Source organism: Mirounga angustirostris, unplaced genomic scaffold (genome assembly GCF_029215605.1).
Source record: "Mirounga angustirostris isolate CCGP_5_RB_7025 unplaced genomic scaffold, mMirAng1.0.hap1 SCAF_9, whole genome shotgun sequence".
Lineage (NCBI taxonomy): Eukaryota > Metazoa > Chordata > Mammalia > Carnivora > Phocidae > Mirounga > Mirounga angustirostris.
Window position 1 is genome coordinate 129,353,386 of NW_026991717.1, and position 21,809 is coordinate 129,375,194.

General features: G+C 37.4%; 1 protein-coding gene across 4 annotated transcripts in view; it reads left to right on the forward strand.

Annotated features, from left to right (window-relative positions):
• Positions 1–21,809, forward strand: part of SPATA7 (spermatogenesis associated 7) — a 45,212-nt gene that overhangs the window by 6,269 nt on the left and 17,134 nt on the right. The window contains exons 3-5 of one of the 4 annotated variants that reach the window (XM_064571457.1): positions 1,687–1,782; positions 5,292–5,339; positions 20,093–20,244. In XM_064571457.1, the coding sequence (XP_064427527.1) occupies positions 1,687–1,782; positions 5,292–5,339; positions 20,093–20,244 (296 nt within the window). The remainder of the gene's footprint in view (positions 1–1,686; positions 1,783–5,291; positions 5,340–20,092; positions 20,245–21,809) is intronic. The other 3 variants (XM_064571458.1, XM_064571459.1, XM_064571460.1) reach the window with 3 other exon arrangements.

The window sequence follows — 21,809 nt, forward strand, 5'->3', positions numbered from 1 at the left end:
GTGTTGTGCCCAGGATGTGGCCCTGGCCTCTGCCTGCTCCCTCTTGCGGCTCCAGCCCCGCTCTCCTTTGTGCCGGCAGACCTCCCTGGCTTCCGGCATGCCTTCCTTGGTGAAGTGGTGATTAGGGGGTTAGTTAAAGACACTGGCACTAAAAAGGAAAAGTTGTGCAGAGAAAAAGAGCACTTGAAAAATACATTTTGTATCAGGAGTAAACACCTGTGATTTTACTTTTCCAACTGGATTTCTGGATTCTATGAGAAAGAAATCTGTATTTTCTGTATTTTCACATTTTAAAGCCTTTAAATTTTTAATGGGAACTTAAAATATATTTTTATAATGATAGATTCAAAATTTAAACTCTGGGTTTTTTAAGGCAAAATAATTGAAAGTCTTTTTTTCCTTATTTACATGAAAAATCTTTGATACTGGTTCCTCTAAAAGTGAAAGAAGGATCACATTTTCAGTTAACTTATTTCTTGTAATAAAATATATGTACACATAGATCAGAGTCATCAATGTTGAAAAATTATTTTTAACTAAAAATTTAAAACTAGATGTAAAGAATACATACATTAGAAAAGCAGAAGGAACAACAATAAGTAGTTGGCTAACTTTTTTTTTAAGAATATATGTGCAACTACAAAAAAAAGAATATATGTGCAGAACTGGTACAGTTTTAGTGGATCTAAGTAGGGAGGCTGCCTGGGTTCTCGTCAGCTGTGGGACCTTGAAGACCTTACTCACATCTCTCTACCTTAGTTTCCATTTCTATTAAATGGTGATAATAATGACTAAATGAGTGTTTACCTGTTAAGAGCTTAGAACAATGCATGCATGGTACCTAGTCAATAAATTTTAATAGTAGTAATAGTATCAAGCTTATCATTATTGTACATCCTTGTATTATGCATAGAATTTCCCTAGAAGGATGCATAAAGTTAGTAGCAGAGTATACTTCTGGGAAGGGAGGGGAGGGGTCATGGCAGGAAGTTCACTTATTTTTCAATCTTTTTATGCCGTTTTAGCTGTTGACTTTTTAAAACTGTATGTGTGTATTCTCAAAATCAGCTTTTAATGTTTAAAAGTTATGCCTACATTTATTTACATTTTATACATTTATACTTACATAAATTTCTAAGATTTCTTTTAAACAGTTTAGATGAGATTGAGAAGTTTAATGTCATAGAATTTCTATGTGACTGTATTTGTCTTAAGATAGTCCTAATATTTCAAGAAGAGTGCGGTAAACTGATTGTGTTTTCAGGTGTAAAATTAGAAGTTGCCTCTCGGAAAAGAATCTTTGCATAGTATTTGAGTTTCAAATTTGATTTATTCAACTATTAACAATGCTAACATTTTACAATCAGGCAAGTGGCTAAACATTTTTACGAGATTGAGGCCTGTCAATAAGAAACAGTTTTGTAAATACAATGATAGATTATATTCTAGAATCTCTTCCCAAACTCTCAGTCTTAGAAAGGTTTGAACCCAAGTAGTCAATAGCTTGTCAGTTATCAGTGCAAGATTAAGGCTAGGACATATTCAGCATCACAGATACGTCAGTATGTTCATTGGTTAATTTTCAGAACATTTTATAAAAATGAGCTTAATAATCAGTATCTTGTTTATCTCATGATGATTTTTATATTCTAAATACATAATGATTAAATATGTTTTAATTTTTAGCTTTTTGCACTGACTCCTCCTCTCTCAGACTAAGTACTCTCCACCTGGTCAAGAATCACATGGCTGTTCACTATAATAAAATCCTTTCAGCCAAAGGTAAAAATGTGCAAATGTGAACTTTCTATACCCAGTTTAAACCTTAGCTTCCTTTCTAATTAGGGTAAATCTGTAGCAAAAATGAATATATATATAAATGGATTTGTGTTTGGTGTGGTGAGATATCAACTGTTAACTCTAACTTTTATATGTAGAAAATTCAGAATGCCATTTTTATTGACTATATTTGATATCTGTATAATAACTACATTATTTCATTTTACCTGTGTTATCCGTAACACATTTTTGTGGTTAGATATTGATCTTAATATAATAAGTTTGTAATCTGCTTTTTTGTTTTCAAATCTACTATAGAAATCGTACAAAGAGGATGCCAGCTATTACTTTTTTCTTTTTTGTTGCTTTATTGAGATAATAATATACAATAAAATGCACTAATTTTAAGTGTACAGTTAAGTGTTTTGGAACATATATACATTTGTATAATCACCACAACAGTCATCCTATAACAGGGATTGGCTAACTACAGCTCGTAGGCCAAATCCTCCTGCCACTTATTTTTGTACAGCTCTTGAACTAAAAAATGATATTTATATTTGTTATTAAATGGTCAGAAAAAATCAAAAGAACAATATTTCGGGGCACCTGGGTGGCTCAGTTGGTTAAGCGACTGCCTTTGGCTCAGATCATGATCCTGGAGTCCCTGGATCGAGTCCCGCATTGAGTCCCGCATTGCATCGGGCTCCCTGCTCAGCGGGGAGCCTGCTTCTCCCCCTGACCCTCCCCCATCGTGTGCTCTCTCTCATTCTCTCTCTCACAAATAAATAAATAAAATCTTAAAAATATATATATTTCGTAACATGTGAAAGTCACATGAAATTCAAATTTCATTGTCCGTAAGTAAACACAGTCATGTTCATTCTCGGATATATTGTCTGTGGTGGCTTTTGCTCTAATGAGCAGAGTGGACTAGTTGTGACAGAGGCCATAATCACTCTGTAAAGCCTGAAGAATTTACCATCTGTCCCTTTGCAGAAAACATTCACTGACCCCTGATACAGAACATTCCCATCACCCTAAAAAGTTCTCCCTAGTCCTTTGCAATCAGTCTCTTCCCCCAATCCCTGGCAACCACTTATCTGCTTTCTATCACTATAGTTTTGCCTTTTCTAGAATTTCATATAAATGGAATCATACACTGTGTATCATTTTGTGTCTGGCTCCTTTCAATTAGCTAATGTTCTGGAGACTAATCCATGTTGGTATGTACATCTGTAATTCTTCCTTTTTATTGTTAAGTAGTTTTCCATTCAATGAATATACTACAATTTGCTTATGAATTCATCAGTTGGTGGGTATTTGGATTGTTTTGACTCAATTTTGGCCATTAGGAATAAAGCTGCTATAAGCATTCGCATACAATCTTTGAACATGTGCTTCCTTTTCACGCTGATAAATGTATCACTACGAGTGGAATTGTGGGGTAAAATGGTAAGTATGTTTAACTTTATAAGAAACTGCCTGTTTTTCCAGAGTGAGTGCCATTGTGTGTTCTGTCACTTCCACATTCTCACCAGCACTTCCTTTGCCAGCCTTTGGCAGTCCTGCAGCCATTCTAGTTGAGATTTAGGTCGCTCATCAGGGCTTTAGCTTGTATTTCCCTAATGCCTAATGATGTTGAGCAACTTTTCTTGTGCTTATTTGCTATCTGTTCAGATCTTTTGCCCATTTTTAAAAATAAGTTCTTTCTTTTTTTAAAGATTTTATTTATTTGACAGAGAGAGAGCATAAGTAGTGGAAGCAGCACGCAGAGGGAGAGAGAGAAGCAGGCTCCTGCTGAGCAGGGAGCCCGACCTGGGGCTCAATCCCAGGTCCCTGGGATCATGACCTGAGCCAAAGGCAGACACTTAACTGACTGAGCCACCCACGCATCCCAAGTTGTTTGTTTCTTAATGTTAAATTGTGAGAGTTCTTTGTATATTAAATACAGATCCTGTATCAAATACATTTTCTCCCAGTCTGAGACTTATCTTTTCATTTTCTTTTTAAAAATTTTTTTTTTTAAGATTTTATTTATTTATTTGAGAGAGAGAGAATGAGAGACAGAGAGCATGAGAGGCAGGAGGATCAGAGGGAGAAGCAGACTCCCTGCCGAGCAGGGAGCCCGATGCGGGACTCGATCCCGGGACTCCAGGATCATGACCTGAGCCGAAGGCAGTCGCCCAACCAACTGAGCCACCCAGGTGCCCTAAAATTTTTATAATGAAATAATTTTAGACTTATAGAAAAGTTTTGAAAATAATATGGTGTCACAGAAACCCTTCACCCAGCTTTCCCTAATGTTAAAATCTTATATAACCACAGTACAGTTATTAAAACTAGCAAATGAATATTGATAGAATACTATTAAGTACAGATCTTATTTGAATTTCATCAGTTTTTCACAAAGGTCTTCTAAAAATTTTTGTTTTCTCATTTGAAGAGCTAAGTTTATAAATCTTAGTTCGCATTTTATGAAGTTTATATTTTTAAATGACTGAGAAATCTAAAGATAAGTTGTATTTTGTGACATGTGAAATCAAGTTCAGCTTTTCAATTGCTTTAATAGTTTATACTTTCCATATCCTGTTTAAGAAATCTTTTCCTAATCTTAGGTCAGTAAGATTTTCTTATGTGTTTTCTTCTAGAAGTGTAAGTTTTAGCTCCTACGTTTAAGTTTGTGATCCATTTTGAGTGAGTTTTTATATAAAGTATCAGTTTTTTGCCTATGAATATCCAGATATTCCCAGTACCACTTGTTGAAGAGATTGTCCTTTCTGTGTTGAATTGCCTTTGCAGTTTTTGAAAGACAGCTGACCCATATTGGAGGGTAAATTTCTGGACTTCTCGGTTCTGTTCTAGATCTTATATGGGCACCTGGGTGGCTCAGTCGGTTAAGCGCCTGCCTTCAGCTCTGGTCGTGATCTCTGGGTCCTGGGATCAAGCCCCACATCAGGCTCCTTGATCAGCGGGGAGCCTGCTTCTCCCTCTGCCTGCCATTCCTCCTGCTTGTGCTTGCTCTCCCCCCAACCCGCATCAAATAAATAAATAAAATCTTAAAAAAAAAATACCATACTGCCTTAATTACTGTAGCATTACAGTAAGTCTTGAAATCAAGTAGTGTAGAGCCTCTTATTTTGCCTTTTTGGGGGGGGCTTGTTTTGGGACTCCAATTACAGGTATGCTGAGTGCATGATAAAGGTAGGTTAGGTCACTGATGCTCTGTGCATTTATTTTCCAATCTTTATTTACTCTGTTTCATTTTAAGTAGTTTATAATGCTATGTTTTCAAGTTTTCTAATACTTCCTTCTACAGTACCCAGTGAGCTATTAATCCCAACCAGTGTATTTTTTATCAAGGGTATTATATTTCTTATCTCTAGAAGTACCATAAAGATCAAAACAAGGAACTGGAAATTCTGGAACTTTTTGTGCTTTTCACATCTGATATTTGTTCATTTATAACTATTAAGAATATTACTAAACAACTGATTTTTTTTTTCTTTCAGCTGCGGTAGACTGCTCGGTTCCATTAAGCGTGAGTGCCAGCATCAAATGTAAGTTATTTTTCACATACTGACTTTTAAAAACACTAATGGTTAGATGAGTGATGGAGATGAAGGAGGGCACTTGTTGTGATGAGCGCTGCGTGTTATCTGTAAGTGATGAATCACTGACCTCTGCTCCTGAAAGCAGTATTTCACTGTATGTTAAATAAATATTTAAATAAAACATTTTTAAAAACCTTGTGGTAAACTATACATAACATAGAATTTACCATTGTAACCATTTGTAAGTCTAACCATTTTAACCATTTCAGTGGCATTAGCTATGTTCATACTATGGTACAACTGTCACCACTACCCATTTCTAGAACCTTCTTATCTTGCAGAACTGAAACTCGTACCCATTAAACCGTAACTACCTTGTAACTATCATTCTGTTTTCTGTCTCTGACTCTGACAACTCTGGTACCTCATGTAAGTGGAATCATCAGGTAGTTTTCCTTTTGTGACTGGCTTATTTTACCTAGCATAATGTGCTTGAATTTTATCTGTGTTGTAACATATGTCAGAATCTCCTTCCTTTTTAAGGCTTTTTTGTTTATACAATCGTATAGACACTTGGGTTGTTTCCACCTTTTGTTTATTTTTAATAATTCTCCTGTGGAGGGGCGCCTGGGTGGCTCAGTCGTTAAGCGTCTGCCTTCGGCTCAGGTCCTGATCCCAGGGTCCTGGGATCAAGCCCCGCATCGGGCTCCCTGCTCTGCGGGAAGCCTGCTTCTCCCTCTCCCACTCCCCCTGCTTGTGTTCCCTTTCTCGCTGTGTTTCTCTCTGTCAAATAAATAAATAAAATCTTTAAAAAAAAAAAAAAAATTCTCCTGTGGACATGGATGTGCAAATATCTCTTTGAGACCCTGCTTTCCATTCTTTTGGGTATATGCCCAAAAATGGAATTGCTAGATCATACGGTAATTCTATTTTTAATTTTTTGAGAAACCACCATAGTATTTTGTACAGCAGCTGCATCATTTTGCATTTCCACCAATAGTGTGCAAGGCCTCCAGTTTCTCCACATCCTCCCCAACACTTGTTATTTTCTGTGTTTTTGATTGTAGCCATCCTAGTAATGGATGTTGATATATTGCCTTTTGAGGAAGCATTTTCTAACTTTTAAAAATTATCCATAAATAAAAGAAGCTTGTATTTCTAAGTTTAAGAACTTAGAATTGAACCCAGGCTTTGCCACTAAATTGCTGCATAACTTTGGATAAATTATTTAACTTCTCTGGATTTCATTATTCCTACATATAAAAATTTGGATAGTACTAAAAGGCTTGCCAAGGTAAAGTTCTAGGATTCTGTGATTCTAACTTCCCTTGGTTTATTAAGGTTACTGAATGATTCATTAAAACTACCATAACTGGTACTTTTCTTCAGATAAATACTGTCTACTATTTGTATCCTAATAGCTAAACTGATGAACTTGATAGTATCTGGAAATCCATATTGACTGAAGTTTTCTAAATAACCTCTACTAAGGAAATAATCAGACTCCAAAATTTGAAATTCCTATTTTAAAATGTTCTAAAAGATACCATTTGAGGCCTTTGTTTGAGTTCAAGTCAGGAAATACATACTTAAAAATAGCAAAAGGACATAGATATCATAGCCTAAGAGAGGATTTCTATATTAGAAAATAAGTATCAGCCCAACGTGTAGTGCATGCTAAGTGGTGAATGAAAGAGAGAATAGGTAGAGAAATGCCCCTTAGGTGCAGTCTGGGAAAGATCAAAGACAGCAGGATCAGTTGAACCCGATCTCTTCTTATAGACCTTCTTAGTGGAAGAGCTAGGACTTTTAAGCTGAGCCAGTTGCCCCCAGCTGCCATTCAGTGAGCACGGTGTCCTCGTAGGCCCCATGCTTGGCACTTTGTATTCCCCCCTTTTGTTCCTTTATTTGTAACAGGCCCTAGTGTGGGCTCTCATATCTGTGAAGGAATCTTGGAGGTCAAATAATTTTAGAAGAGGGGCAGAGGCATTTTAGGCAAGAGTCCAGACTTAAATATATATATTGAAAGACCAGATTGACCACAGCATAAAAGTTATGTGGGCAAGTCATTTTACCTCTTACCCTCCTTTCTTGTAAAATGAAAGGTAATTAGATAATCTCTAAGGATTCTTCCAGATTTTTAATTTCTGTGGTGTATTCTTTTTCTTCTGTATCATATTAATGATATTTTTATAGCACAAAAAACTGGTTCAGTGTTTACCAACTTAAAAAATCTGAACCATTTGGGGCGCCTGGCTGGTCCATCAGTAGAGCATGTGACTTTTGATCTCAAGGTTCGTGAGTTCGAGCCCTATGTTGAGTGTAGAGATTACTATAAACAAACAAACAATACATAAATAAACAATACATAAATTTAATCTTCAAAAAAAATCTGAATCATGTCAATTAAGATATTTTTACCCTTTGCTGTTAGATTGTTTTGATAAGGAATAAAGGAATTCCTAACTAAAAAAAAAAAAAAATGTTTTTACCCAATTGTATTATCAGATAATCTTCTTTAACTAGGATCACGTCTAAATGGGAAAGTTTTGCTAAATTTTCACACTGATATTAATTTCCTAAACAATAAATATGTAAAATAAGATTATCTCTTTTTTTATTTAGATTGAGTAATAAAAAGCCTGCCTGAATGTATGTATTAATCCTCTTACTGAACCAAACCCTGGGATCTAAGATCCATGTTCACCAATTTAAAATAATGAGGCATTTTGCATAATATTTTGTTTAGTTCACTAGAGTTTATTCATTGATTAATTCAGCAAATATTAGGCACCTACTATGTGCTAGATACTGTTCCAAGGGCCCTTAGAACAAAAGGAGGTGGAGGTGAAAAAAGTACCTGCTTTTATAGAGCTTACATTCTAGTTGAAGGAGACAAATGATGAGAAAATACAAAAAAAAAAAAAAAGTAAATACAGAATATGTCAGAAAGTGACAAATGCAATGGAAAAAAACCAAGCAGGATAAGGGAGATTGAGAGTCGTCTTGGGAGAGAAGGCCTCACTGAGAAAGTGAGCAGAAACCTGAAAGAATTAAGGGAGAGGCAAGTGGGTTAGATGGGGGAAGAAGAACAATCAAGACCAAGGAAATAGCAAGTACAAAAGCCTTGGAATGGCATTGTGATTGGTGTGTTCAGGGAACAGCAAAGAAAGCTATCTAGCTGATGTGAAGTGGGCCAGCTGAAGAGTGTTAGGAGAAGAAGTTATTGAGGTGGGACAGAGAGAACAGACTTGGTGGGCTGTAATCAGTGCAAGTGCTTTGCCTTTGACTCTGCATGGAATTGGAAGCCACTGGAGGGTCTTGAGTAGAAGAGTAATAGAGCCAGTTTAACTTTTAAGAGCATCTCTCTGGCTACTGAGTTGAGAATAGCCTGTAAGGGGCAATGGTAGAAGCAGAATGACTAGTTAGGAGACAGGAATGCAGATAAGAAGTAATGGTGAGTTGGGGCACCCAGCTGACTCAGTCAGAGCATGTGGCTCTTGATCTTGGGGTTATGAGTTCAAGCCCCACTTTGGGCATATGTTACAGGATTTTTGTCCCCTTAGTGCCCACGGTTCTTGGTCCCGCCACTTTGAAGAATGAAGAGGTAGACCAGACAGAGTGGTGGGCAGCAAAACAAAGTTTACTGAACAATAGTAGTACAGAGCTCCCAAAGAGGGAGGGGACCCAAGAGGGGTGCCCTTTGAGCTTCTAAGTGTAGGGGTTTTTATAAACTCATGAAATTATCGTAAGCATCCTGAATGTGGGCCCCTGTGGATTGGCTGCTTAGGTGTGCCAATCAGGGCTTTGATCATGCACCCATCCACCAATCAGGTTATTGTTCACGTGCTGGTCATCTTGTGGGCTGACATTTGGAGACGAAGTGATAGTGACCAATGTTTTATGGTTAATTGTTTTGTTTCAGGATGTTTTGCAAAAGCCATTTTTGCAAAAGCTGCTAGACAGTGTGCTCTTGTAGTCTTGTCTAAGCTGCAAAACAGGTGGTCTTGTCTAAGCTGCAAAACCGCAATAGTGCAGTTTTGTCTTAGCTGTCCCAGCTTTTTGCTTTCTTTTTGGGGACCCTGGCTCTGACTACCTAAGTGTCCAACTAACTCCTAACACATAGAGCTTACTTAAATTAAAAGAGGGAGGGAGGAAAGGAAGGAAGGAAGGAAGAAAGAAAGAGAGAGAAAGAAAGAAAAGAAAGATTTGAGAATTGACAGCATATAGGTTGTATTTAAAGAATTGCTCCTATTTTTTGTTTTTGCAATTTATTTATTTTTTTTTTAAAGATTTTATTTATTTATTTGAGAGAGAGAGAATGAGAGAGAGCACATGAGAGTGGGGAGGGTCAGAGGGAGAAGCAGACTCCCTGCTGAGCAGGGAGCCCGATGAGGGACTCGATCCCGGGACTCCAGGATCATGACCTGAGCCGAAGGCAGTCGCTTAACCAACTGAGCCACCCAGGCACCCTGTTTTTGCAATTTAAATTTAGCTAGTGCTTATTTATCCAGGGTACTGTCTGCTTTCAGTCAGTTGAGACAAGAGGTTTTCTTTTTTTGCCATGTAAATGAAGAAAATTGTGATGGCTAAAAGAATTACAAAGATTGTTATCACCAAACTAAAGTGTAATTAATAATCATTATTCTTGTGTTATAGAGCTGATGTTCATTATAATTAATATAACTAACTTAGAAACAGATTTTATAGACACTTAAAAAAAGAAATCTCTGGGTTTGAGCCATCTGTTTTTATAAGATACTCTTCTAACAGACTACTGACTCAATCATTTCAATCTTCATAGTATCTAAGCTAGAATAGCTCTACATAGTTTATTGAATTGTTTAAATAATGCCATATTCGAGGGGCACCTGTGTGGTTCAGTGGGTTAAGCATCTGACTCTTGGTTTCGGCTCAGGTCATGATCTCAGGGTCTTGGGATTGAGCCCCATGTCGGGCTCTGCGCTCTGCAAGGAGTCAGCTTGAGGATTCTCTCTTTCCCCCTGCCCCTCCCCCAGCTCGTGTGTGCCTGCTCGATCACCCTCTCTCTCTAAAATAATCTTTTTTAAAAATCCCATATTCGAATGCATTAAAAGACTTTACTTTTTATAGCAGTTTTATTGACAAATGATTTGCATACCTCACTATTTTAGGGGCTTCTGGCTGGCTTACGTCGGTAGAGCATGTGACTCTTGATCACAGGGTCATGAGTTGAAACCCCATTGGGCATAGTGCTTCCTTACTTAACTAACTAGATAAATAAGATTCACTGATTTTTACTAAGTTTAAAAATTGTACAGACATCATGACAACCCAATTTTAGAACATTTGTGTCAGCCCAGAAAGATCCCTTATAACCATTTGCAGCTGCTCTCTCTTCCCACCCCTGGCTTCAGGCAATTACTAATCTACCTTTTTTCTCTATAGATTTGCCTTTTCTGGACATTTCATATAAACTGAATATGTGGTTTTTTGCATTACAGTTTTCACTTAGCATAATGTTTTTGAGATTCATCTGTGTCATAATTTGTCAGTACTTCATTCCTTTTAATTGCTAAATAGTATTACATTGTATGGATAATACTACATTTTGTCTATTCATCAATTGATGGATATTTGCATTATTTCTGGGTTTTTTGGCTATTATGAATAGTGCTGCTAAGAACATTCAGGTACTATCTTTTGTGTAGACATAAGTTTTCATTTCTTCTGGGTATATACCTGAGAATGGAACTGCTAAGTCTTATGGGAAAATTATATTTAATTTTTTGAGAAACTACCAAAGTCTTTTCCAAAGGGGCTGTACCATTTTACCGTCTCACCTCCAACATATCCCTGCTAACACTTGTTATTAGCTCCCTTTTTTTTTTTAGTTTATTTTTTTAGTAATCTCTACACCCAGTGTGGGGTTCAAAGTCCTGACCCTGAGATCAACAGTTGCATGCTCTTCCAGCTAAGCCAGCCAGGTGCCCCCCCCATTGACTCCCATTTTGATTTTAGCCATTCTAGTGGGTGTGAAGTGGTATCTCATTATGGATTCAATTTGCATTTTCCTCATGACTAATGATGTAGAGCATTTTTTCGTATGCTTATTGGCCATTTGCATGTTTTTGATAAATATTCAAGTCTTTTGTCCACATTTTTTAGAGGAGGTGGGGGCTGGCAAGAGGGAGAGGGAGAGAGAAAATCTTAAGCAGGCTCCACACCCAGCATGGAGCTTGATGTGGGGCTCAGTCCCACGACGCTGAGATCATGACCTGAGCAGACATCAAGAGTCGGACACTTAACTGACTGAGCCACCAGGCACCCCCGTCCATTTTTTAATTGGGTTGTCTTATTATTTGAGTTGTGTATTATTTATATATTTTACATGGAATCCTTTATTAGCTATATGACTTGCAAGTATTTTTTTCCCCATCTACGGCTTGCCTTTTTATTTTTTTAAGGATGTGTCTTTAGAAAAAGTTTAAAAGGCACCTGGCTGGCTCAGTCTGTAGAGCATGTGACTTTTGATCTCCGGGTTGTGAGTTCGAGCCCCATGTTCAGTGTAGAGATTACTTTAAAATAAAATCTTTTTTAAAAAGTATAAAATTTTTCGGGGCGCCTGGGTGGCTCAGTTGGTTAAGCGACTGCCTTCGGCTCAGGTCATGATCCTGGAGTCCCGGGATCGAGTCCCGCATCGGGCTCCCTGCTCGGCAGGGAGTCTGCTTCTCCCTCTGACCCTCCCCCCTCTCATGTGCTCTCTCTCTCATTCTCTCTCTCTCAAATAAATAAATAAAATCTTTAAAAAAAAAAAAAAGTATAAAATTTTTCATTTTAAGTCTAATTTTTTTTAATTGCTTGTACCTAAGAAACCTTTGCCTCACCCAAAGTCCTAAAGATTTACTCTTCTTTTTCTAAGAGTTTTATAGTTTAAGCTCTCACATTTAAGTCTGTGATACATTTAGAGTTGATTTTTGTGTATGGTATGAAGAGGCATTACTTAAACGAACAGGTTGGACAGATTTGGTAATATGAAAGTATTTAAAAATTGATAGTCTTGAGGACTCTGTTGAGGATTTTTTTACTCACTTGTTTTACCTATAAGTAAGATAATAGATTTTTTTTAATAATTTTGTATTTTTCTACCATTATTTTTTTTAAAAGATTTTATTTATTTGACAGAGAAACAGCAAGAGAGGGAACACAAAGAGGGGGAGTGGGAGTGGGAGAAGCAGACTTCCCGCCGAGCAGGGAGCCCAACGCGGGGCTTGATCCCAGGACCCTGGGACCACGACCTGAGCCAAAGGCAGACGCTTAACTGACTGAGCCAGCCAGGCACCCCAAGATAATAGATCTGACAGAGAAAATTCTATTTAATTCACTCCACAGATATTATCTGTGGTAATGTAGTTAATACATTAACAATAACTAATAATTAATATGTAATATTTTGTATTATATATTACATATATAATAGTTAATAACTAATCAGGCATTTGAGGATAGAATAAGCTGAAAGTAACACAGTTGACACCAACAGTTGACACAGTTGGGGCACCAACCCCCCCACATAGTCAAAAATCCCTGTATAACTTTTGACTCTCCAAAAACTTAACTACTAAGAGCCTACTGTTGACCTTACTGGTAACAGTCATGTAATACATGTCACACACAAAGTATGTATATATGTATATATTGTATTGTTACAATAAATTAAGCTAGAGAAAAAAATGTTATTAAGAAACTCACAAGGGGCACCTGGCAAGCTCCATTGGCAGAATATGGGACACTTGATCTCGGGGTTGTAAGTTAGAGTACCATGTTGGCTGTAGAGAATACTTAAAAATAAAAAATCTTTTTAAAAAAATGGCCAAGTTACTAATTAGGTTTAGAAAAAAAAAATCACAAGGGAGAGAAAATACATTTACAGTACAGTGTTGTAAAAAATCCACATATAAGTAGACCCATGCAGTTGTTCAAGAGTCATCTATATTCAGTCCACCTTTTAAAATAATAAATATATTTACTTTATCATGCTTATTTTTTAATAATTATAGTTCAAACTTTATTAGTTTGTTTTTTAAGCTTATAGTAATTTATATAAATTCTGATTCAAATCAAAGTGATTTGAAACTTTAAATTATCTTGTCCATTAAATTGGGATAAATTCCAATTTTAAAAGTATATGATAAATTTTTAATTTATATGAAAATACAAGTCATTTTGATTATGGTTAACCTTACATTTAACTTTGAAATTTTTTTTTAATTTAATTTAATTTTATGTTATGTTAGTCACCATACATCACTAGTTTTTGATGTAGTGCTCTACAATTCATTGTTTTCGTGTAACACCCAGTGCTCCATGCAGTACGTGCCCTCCTTAATACCCATCACCGAGCTAACCCATCCCCCAACCAACCCCCCCCCTAAAACCCTCAGTTTGTTTCTCACAGTCCATAGTTTCTCATGGTTTGTCTGTCCCTCCAATTCCCCCCCTTCATTTTTCCCTTCCTTCTAATGTCTTCCATGCTATTCCTTATGTTCCACAAACAAGTGAAACCATAGGATAATTGACTTTCTCTGCTTGACTTATTTCACTTAGCATAATCTCCTCCAGTCCCATCCATGTTGATGTAAAAGTTGGGTATTCATCCTTTCTGATGGCTGAGTAATATTCCATTGTATATATGCACCACATCTTCTTTATCCATTCGTCTGTTGAAGGGCATCTTGGCTCTTTCCACAGTTTGGCTATTGCAGACATTGCTGCTATGAACATTGGGGTGCATATGGCCCTTCTTTTCACTACATCTGTGTCTTTGGGGTAAATACCCAGTAGTGCAATTGCTGGGTCATAGGGTAGCTCTATTTTTAATTTTTGGAGGCACCTCCACACTGTTTTCCAAAGTGGCTGTACCAACTTGCATTCCCACCAGCAGTGTAAGAGGGTTCCCCTTTCTCCACGACCTCTCCAACATTTGTTGTTTCTTGCCTTGTCAATTTTTGCCATTCTAACTGGTGTAAGGTGGTATCTTAGTGTGGTTTTGATTTGAATTTCCCTGATGGCTAATGATGATGAACATTTTTTCATGTGTCTCTTAGCCATTTGTATGTCTTCTTTGGAGAAGTGTCTCTTCATGTCTTCTGCCCATTTTTTTGACTTGATTATTTGTTTTTTGGGTGTTGAGTTTGAGTAGTTCTTTATAGATCTTGGAAATCAGTGCTTTGTCTCTGGTGTCATTTGCAAATATCGTCTCCCATTCTGTGGGTTGCCTCTTTGTTTTGTTGACTGTTTCCTTTGCTGTGCAGAAGCTTTTTATCTTGATGAAGTCCCAAAAGTTCATTTTTGCTTTTGTTTCACTAGCCTTTGGAGATGTATCTTGAAAGAAGTTGCTGTGGCTGATGTCAAAGAGGTTACTGCCTATGTTCTCCTGTAGGATTTTGATGGATTCCTGTCTCACATTGAGGTCTTTCATCCATTTTGAGTTTATCTTTGTGTATGGTGTTAGAGAATGGTCGAGTTTCATTCTTCTGTATATAGCTGTCCAATTTTCCCAGCACCATTTATTGAAGAGACTGTCTTTTTTCCATTGCATGTTTTTTCCTACTTTGTCGAACATTATTTGACCATAGAGTTGAGGGTCCATATATGGGTTCTCTGTTCTGTTCCATTGGTCTATATGTCTGTTTTTGTTCCAGTACCATGCTGTCTTGGTGATAACTGCTTTGTAATATAGCTTGAAATCAGACAATGTAATGCCCCCAGCTTTGTTTTTCTTTTTCAACATTTCCTTGGCAATTTGGGGTCTTTTCTGATCCCATACAAATTTCAGGATTGTTTGTTCTAGCACTTTGAAAAAAGTCGTTGGAATTTTGATCGGGATGGCGTTGAAGGTATAGATTGCTCTGGGTAGCATAGACATTTTAGCAATGTTTATTCTTCCAATCCATGAATGTCTTTCCATCTTTTTGTGTCTTCTTCAATTTCTTTCATGAGTGTTCTGTAGTTCCTAGAGTATAGATCTTTTACCTCTTTGGTTAGGTTTATTCCAAGGTATCTCATGGTTTTTGGTGCCATTGTAAATGGAATCGTTTCTCTAATTTCTCTTTCTACAGTTGCATTATTAGTGGATAAGAAAGCAACTGATTTCTGTGCATTGATTTTGTATCCTGCCACATTACTGAATTGCTGGATGAGTTCTAGTAATTGGGGGTGGAGTCTTTTGGATTTTCCACATAAAGTATCATGTCATCTGCAAAGAGAGTTTGACTTCTTTGCCAATTTGAATACCTTTTATTTCTTTTTGTTGTCTGATTGCTGTTACTAGGACTTCTAGTACTATGTTGAACAATAGTGGCTAGACTGGGCATCCTTGTCGTGTTCCTGATCTTAAGGGAAAGCCTCTCAGCTTTTCCCCATTGAGGATGATATTTGCTGTGGGTTTTTCATAGATGGATTTTATGAACTTGAGGATTTTTCCCTCTATCCCTATACTCTGAAGAGTTTTAATCAGGAAAGGATGCTGTATTTTGTCAAATGCCTTTTCTGCATCAATTGAGAGGACCATATGGTTCTTCTCTCTCCTCTTATTAATGTGTTCTATCACATTGATTGATTTGCGAATGTTGAACCACCTTTGCATCCCAGGGATAAATCCCACTTTGGTCGTGGTGGATGATCCTTTTAATGTATTGTTGTATCCTATTAACTAAGATGTTGTTGAGAATTTTGGAATCCATATTTATCAGGGATATCAGTCTGAAATTCTCCTTTTTGATGGGGTCTTTGCCTGGTTTGGGGATCAAGGTCATACTGGCCTCATAGAATGAGTCTGTAGGCTTTCCTTCTGTTTCTATTTTTTGAAACAGCTTCAGGAGAATAGGTATTATTTCTTCTTTGAATGTTTGATAGAATTCCCCAGGGAATCCGTCAGGCCCTGGACTCTTGTTTTTTGGGAGGTTTTTGATCACTGCTTCAATCTCCTTACTGGTTATTGTCCTATTCAGATTGTCCATTTCTTCCTGTTTCAGTCTTGGCAGTTTATAGGTTTCCAGGAAGGCATCCATTTCTTCCAGGTTGCTCAATTTATTGGCATATAGCTGTTGATATTAATTTCTAATAATTGTTTCTATTTCCTTGGTGTTAGTCGTGATCTCTCCCCTTTCATTCATAATTTTATTAATTTGGGTCCTTTCTCTTTTCTTTTGGATAAGTCTGGCCAGTGGTTTATCGATCTTATTCTTTCAAAGAACCAGCTTCTAGTTTCATTGATCTGATCTACTGTGTTTCTGGTTTCTAATTCATTGATCTCTGCTCTAATCTTAATTATTTCTCTTCTAATGCGTGGCTTAGGCATTGCTTGTTGCTTTTTTTCTGGTTCTTTAAGGTGTAAAGTTAGTTGGTGAATTCGGGATTTTTCTATTTTTTTTGAGTGAGGCTTGGATGGCTATGTATTTCCCCCTTAGGACTGCCTTTGCAGTATCCCATAGGTTTTGGACTGATGTATTTTCTTTCTCATTCATTTCCATGAATTGTTTAAGTTCTTTGATTTCTTGGTTGACCCAAACATTATTGAGCAGAGTGGTCTTTAGCTTCCAAGTGTTTGAATTTCTTCCAAATTTTTTCTTGTGATTGGGTTTTAGTTTTAAAGCATTACGGTCGGAGAATATGCAAGAAATAATCTCAGTCTTTTGTATCGGTTGAGACCTGATTTGTGACCCAGTATGTGGTCTATTCTGGAGAAAGTTCCATGTGCACTCGAGAAGAATGAGTATTCTGTTGTTTTAGGGTGGAATGTTCTATATATATCTATGAGGTCCATCTGGTCCAGCGTGTCATTCAGAGCTCTTGTTTCTTTGTTGGTTTTCTGCTTAGATGATCTGTCCATTGCTGAGAGTGGAGTATTGAGGTCTCCTACAACTAACGTATTGTTATCAATATGACTCTTCATTTTAGTTAACAGTTGGCTTATGTAGATGGCTGCTCCCATATTGGGGGTGTAGATATTTACAATTGTTAGATCTTCTCGTTGGATAGACCCTTTAAGAATGATATAGTGTCTTTCTGTGTCTCTAACTACAGTCTTTAGCTTAAAATCTAATTTGTCTGATATAAGAATTGCTACCCCAGCTTTCTTTTGAGGTCCATTGGCATGGAAGATTGATCTCCATCCCTTCACTTTCAGTCTGAATGTATATTTAGGTTCAAAATGAGTCTCTTGTAGACAGCATATGGATGGGTCCTGTCTTTTTATCCAACCTGTAACCCTGTGCTGTTTTATGGGAGCATTACGCTGTTCACGTTGAGAGTGATTATTGAATAATACAAATTTATTGTCATCATGTTGCCTGTGAAGACCCTATTTTTATAGGTTGTCTCTGTAAATTTCTGTTCTATATCACTCTTGGGGTCTTTCTCCTTTTATAGAACCCCCCTTAATATTTCTTGCAGGGCCGGCTTAGTGGTCACATATTCTTTCCGTTTCTGCTGGTCTTGGAAGCTCTGCATCTCTCCATCCATCCTAAATGACAGCCTTGCCAGATAAAGTATTCTTGGCTGCATGTTCTTCTCGTTTAGTACCCTAAATATGTCTTGCCAGCCCTTTTTGGCTTGACAGGTCTCTGTGGATAGGTCTGACGTTATTCTGATGTTCCTTCCTCTGTACATAAGGAATCTCTTCCCCCTAACTGCCCTTAAGCTGGTTTCCTTGGTTCTAAGATTTGCAAGTTTTACTATTACATGCCGGGGCATTGGTCTGTTTTCCTTGATCTTGGAGGGGTCCTCTCTGCCTCTAGGACATGAATGTTTCATTCCCCAGATTAGGGAAGTTCTCAGCTACGATTTGCTCAAATATATCTTCTAGTCCTCTCTCTCTTTCCACCCCCTCAGGGATCCCAATAATTCTGACATTGGAACGTTTCATAGTGTCACTTACTTTTCTGATTCTATTTTCATGGATTTTGAGTTGTTTTTCCCTGGCCTCCTCTTTTTCCTTCTTGTCTATTAATTGGTCTTCTAGATCACTAATTCCTTCTTCTGCCTTGCTTACCCTAGCTGTTAGATTATCTCGATTAGATTGGATCTCATTGATAGCATTTTTAAGTTCTGCCAGTTCAGCTTTCATTCTGCCCTTAGAGACTATGTTGCCATTAATTGATTTCTCCATTCTAGCTATTGTCTTCACAGTTGCTACCCTGAATTCCATCTCTGACATCTTGGTTATCTCTGTATCCATTTGTAAATCTGTGGCAGAAGTCACAGAAGTCTTTCCTATTTTGGGGGTTCCTCCTCCTAGTCATTCTGTTGAGGGGTAGTTGAGGGAATGTAGAGTGTCCAAATTATTGACCAGAACCCAAGCAAGATGCACCTGTTTTCTAGGGACCTTAGGGTTGATGGCCTCTCATTCTCCCAGCCTGTCTTATGGGGGGAGGGGCCTGCCACACTGTTACTCAGGCAACCCTGTTTGGGTAGAGTTGCCTTGCTCCTGTGGCAGGGGATGGGCTCAGTGAAAACCAGTTTTTTGGGGCTTTTGTTCTCTGGTGGCTTTCCCTGGCGGCTTTCCAGGTCTTTTCCAAGAGTCAGAGCAGAAGAGATCGTTTCCAACCCTCTGCCTCAGAGCAGAGAGATCACACTCTGTTCTTCAGTGAGCTCTCCAGGCCACACTATCTCCGTTTCTGTCTGTGGTGCTATAAACTGCAGCGTCCTGGGTTGTGCACCCCTCCGCAGCGCTCCCAGTCCATGCCTCCAGGTCGGGCACGGGGGCTCATCTCTGCCCTTTGTGCTTCTAAAACTGCCAGCCACCCCAAATTTGCTCCCGCAGCCCCGCAGCTCCAGGTTTCAGTCTGGGGGGCTGCCCTAAAGTCCTTTCCCCACGCTGCTGGTCTGTGAGTCTGTGCCCTGTCCCCAGCATGGGAAGCTATCACTCACCGGCAGTGTAGGATCACCACGGCTCCCTCCCCCTTCCATTTATCCTCTGATATCTGCCTGCAGGATCACGGCTTCCCGCTTCGTACCTCAAAACCAACCGCCTGTGATAGTCTGCTTGTAGGGATCCAGATCTGTCTTCTTACATCTCAGGCTGATTTTGTGGGTTTTCAGAGTGGTCTGGTAGATATCCAGCTCAATTCTGGGGACCAGCTGGAATAGGGTCCCCTACTCCCCCACCATCTTTTCCTCTCCTCTTAACTTTGAAATTTGACTAGGTTTCATTTCACCATTTTTAGCCTTCATACAATGATAAATTTTTGATAACTCATACCTGACCTAAAGCATTCTAAAGTGCAAAACCACTTTTTTCATTTACATTTCCAAATGAATAGCAGTTAAGAGAAGTAGAAATCAGTTATCCTAATTGAAAATGTTATCTTTTTAAAGTCTGTAAAACTTAAATTTGAATGACATGTGATATTACTGACAATAATATTGCATTTGGGGGAGAGTGTATGGACTAATTCAGACTCTGCATTTGGTGATGACAGAGTCACAAAAAACACATCAAGCATTTCCCACCTTCAGTATCTCTGAATATCTGCTAGGAATTGCTTTTTTGAGCTCTTAGGCTTAGCCAATTTGTCACATCTTGTTTACGCTCTTTAAATAATGCACTTAAAGTTTCTGTAAATTAAATATATGTTAGCTTCTCTTTATACAGAAAAGTATGTGGATTTTTATTTATATATCAATAGTGTAAACATTTTTAGCAAGAAAAAAAATGTGTTCTTTATTAGGCTTCCAAGACCAAAACCTTAATTTTTCTGTTTTCTTTATTTTAAAAGATTTGTTTTCCCCATCAGATGCAGACCAACAACGAAGAGAGAAACTCAAAAAGGAATTAGCACGAGGTGAAAGGGATTTGAAATTAAATAAAACAGCAATGCAGGCCAATTCTAAAAATAATTCCAAGTCACTATTTAACACTCTACAAAAGGTAAGATAGTATTTTTACCTGTTAAAAGCAGATGTTTCTAAGATATTTCATTAGTGGCACAACCTGACTTTGTGGTAGAATGTTTACTGTAGGTCAGAATCAGTAAACTTCTCGTTTAAAGAGCCAGGTAGTAAATACTTTAAGCTTTTCAGGCCCCACAGTCTCTCACAATTCTTGTGCCCTTGGGCAGTAGCCACAGACAAGATGTAAATGAATGGGCATAGCTGTGTTCCAGTAAAACTATTAAGAAAGACAGTAGGCCAGATTGGCCTCCAAGCTATAGTTTACTGACCCCTGCTCTTGGTGTTTTGTGATACCCTTTAACATCTGATTGAGGACGTTCTCTTACTCTGTTATTCCTAGTTCGCTAAGAGGATTTGTTTTTCCTTTCTCATGAATGGATGTGAATTTTATAAAATGCTTTTTCTGCCTTTTTTTGAAAAGATGGTATCATTTTTCTTTTTAATCTGTGTATGTTGTGAATTATAGTCAAGTTTCTTTTTTTTTTTTTAAGTATTTTTTTTTTAAAGATTTTATTTTTATTTATTTGAGAGAGAGAATGAGAGAGAGCACATGAGAGGGGTTAGGGTCAGAGGGAGAAGCAGACTCCCTGCCGAACAGGGAGCCCGATGCGGGACTCGATCCAGGGACTCCAGGATCATGACCTGAGCCGAAGGCAGTCGCCCAACCAACTGAGCCACCCAGGCGCCCCTCTTTGATTTTTTCCTCACCAGAGATTTGTCAGGTTTTTTTTTTTTTTTTTAATCTTTTTAAAGAGCATTTGTTTTACTTCATTAATCTTCTCTGTTGTATTTTGTTTTCTGTTTTTTAATGTCTGTTCTTATCTTTCTTTTCCCCTTTTGGTTTTCTTTGGGTTTATTTTGTCTTACTTTCCTACTTTTGCTTAGCTTATTTTCAGCCTCACTTCTGGACAGTATAAGCATATTTTAAGGTTATAAATTTTCCTCCACATGCTGCTTTAGCTGTATCCCACAAGATTTGCTATATGGTATTTTTATTATGATTCAATTCAGAGTATTTTCCATTATAATCTCTTTTTTAACCCAAGAGTCATTTAGAAGTATTTCTTAATCTCTGTGTGTATTTTTTTCCCTAGGAGTTTTCTCTTTGTTCCAGATTTCTAGCCTAATCATAGATTTATATGATGCTAATTTCTTGAAATTTGTTGAGAAATTTGCTTTATGGCCCAGTAGGTAGACAAATTTCTTAAAATGCACTGTGTCATTATGTGTTTGGAAAGAAAATATACTATAGTTGTTGTGTATAGTATTTAATACAATGTATTCATTAGATTAAACTTCATATATATTCAAATCTTACTAATTTTTTTTTCTGATCAAGCTATCATTTATTAAGAGAAATCTTCCACATGATTATGTATTTAGCTATTTCTCTAAAAGTTAGTACTACCAATTTTTGTTTTGTAGATTTTGAGTCTATATTATTATTTTATAAATACAGATTTAGAGATAATATATTTTCTTGGTGACTCAAACCTATTGTCACTGCTTTGAGATTCTTTATCTTAATTTTTTTTGTATTAA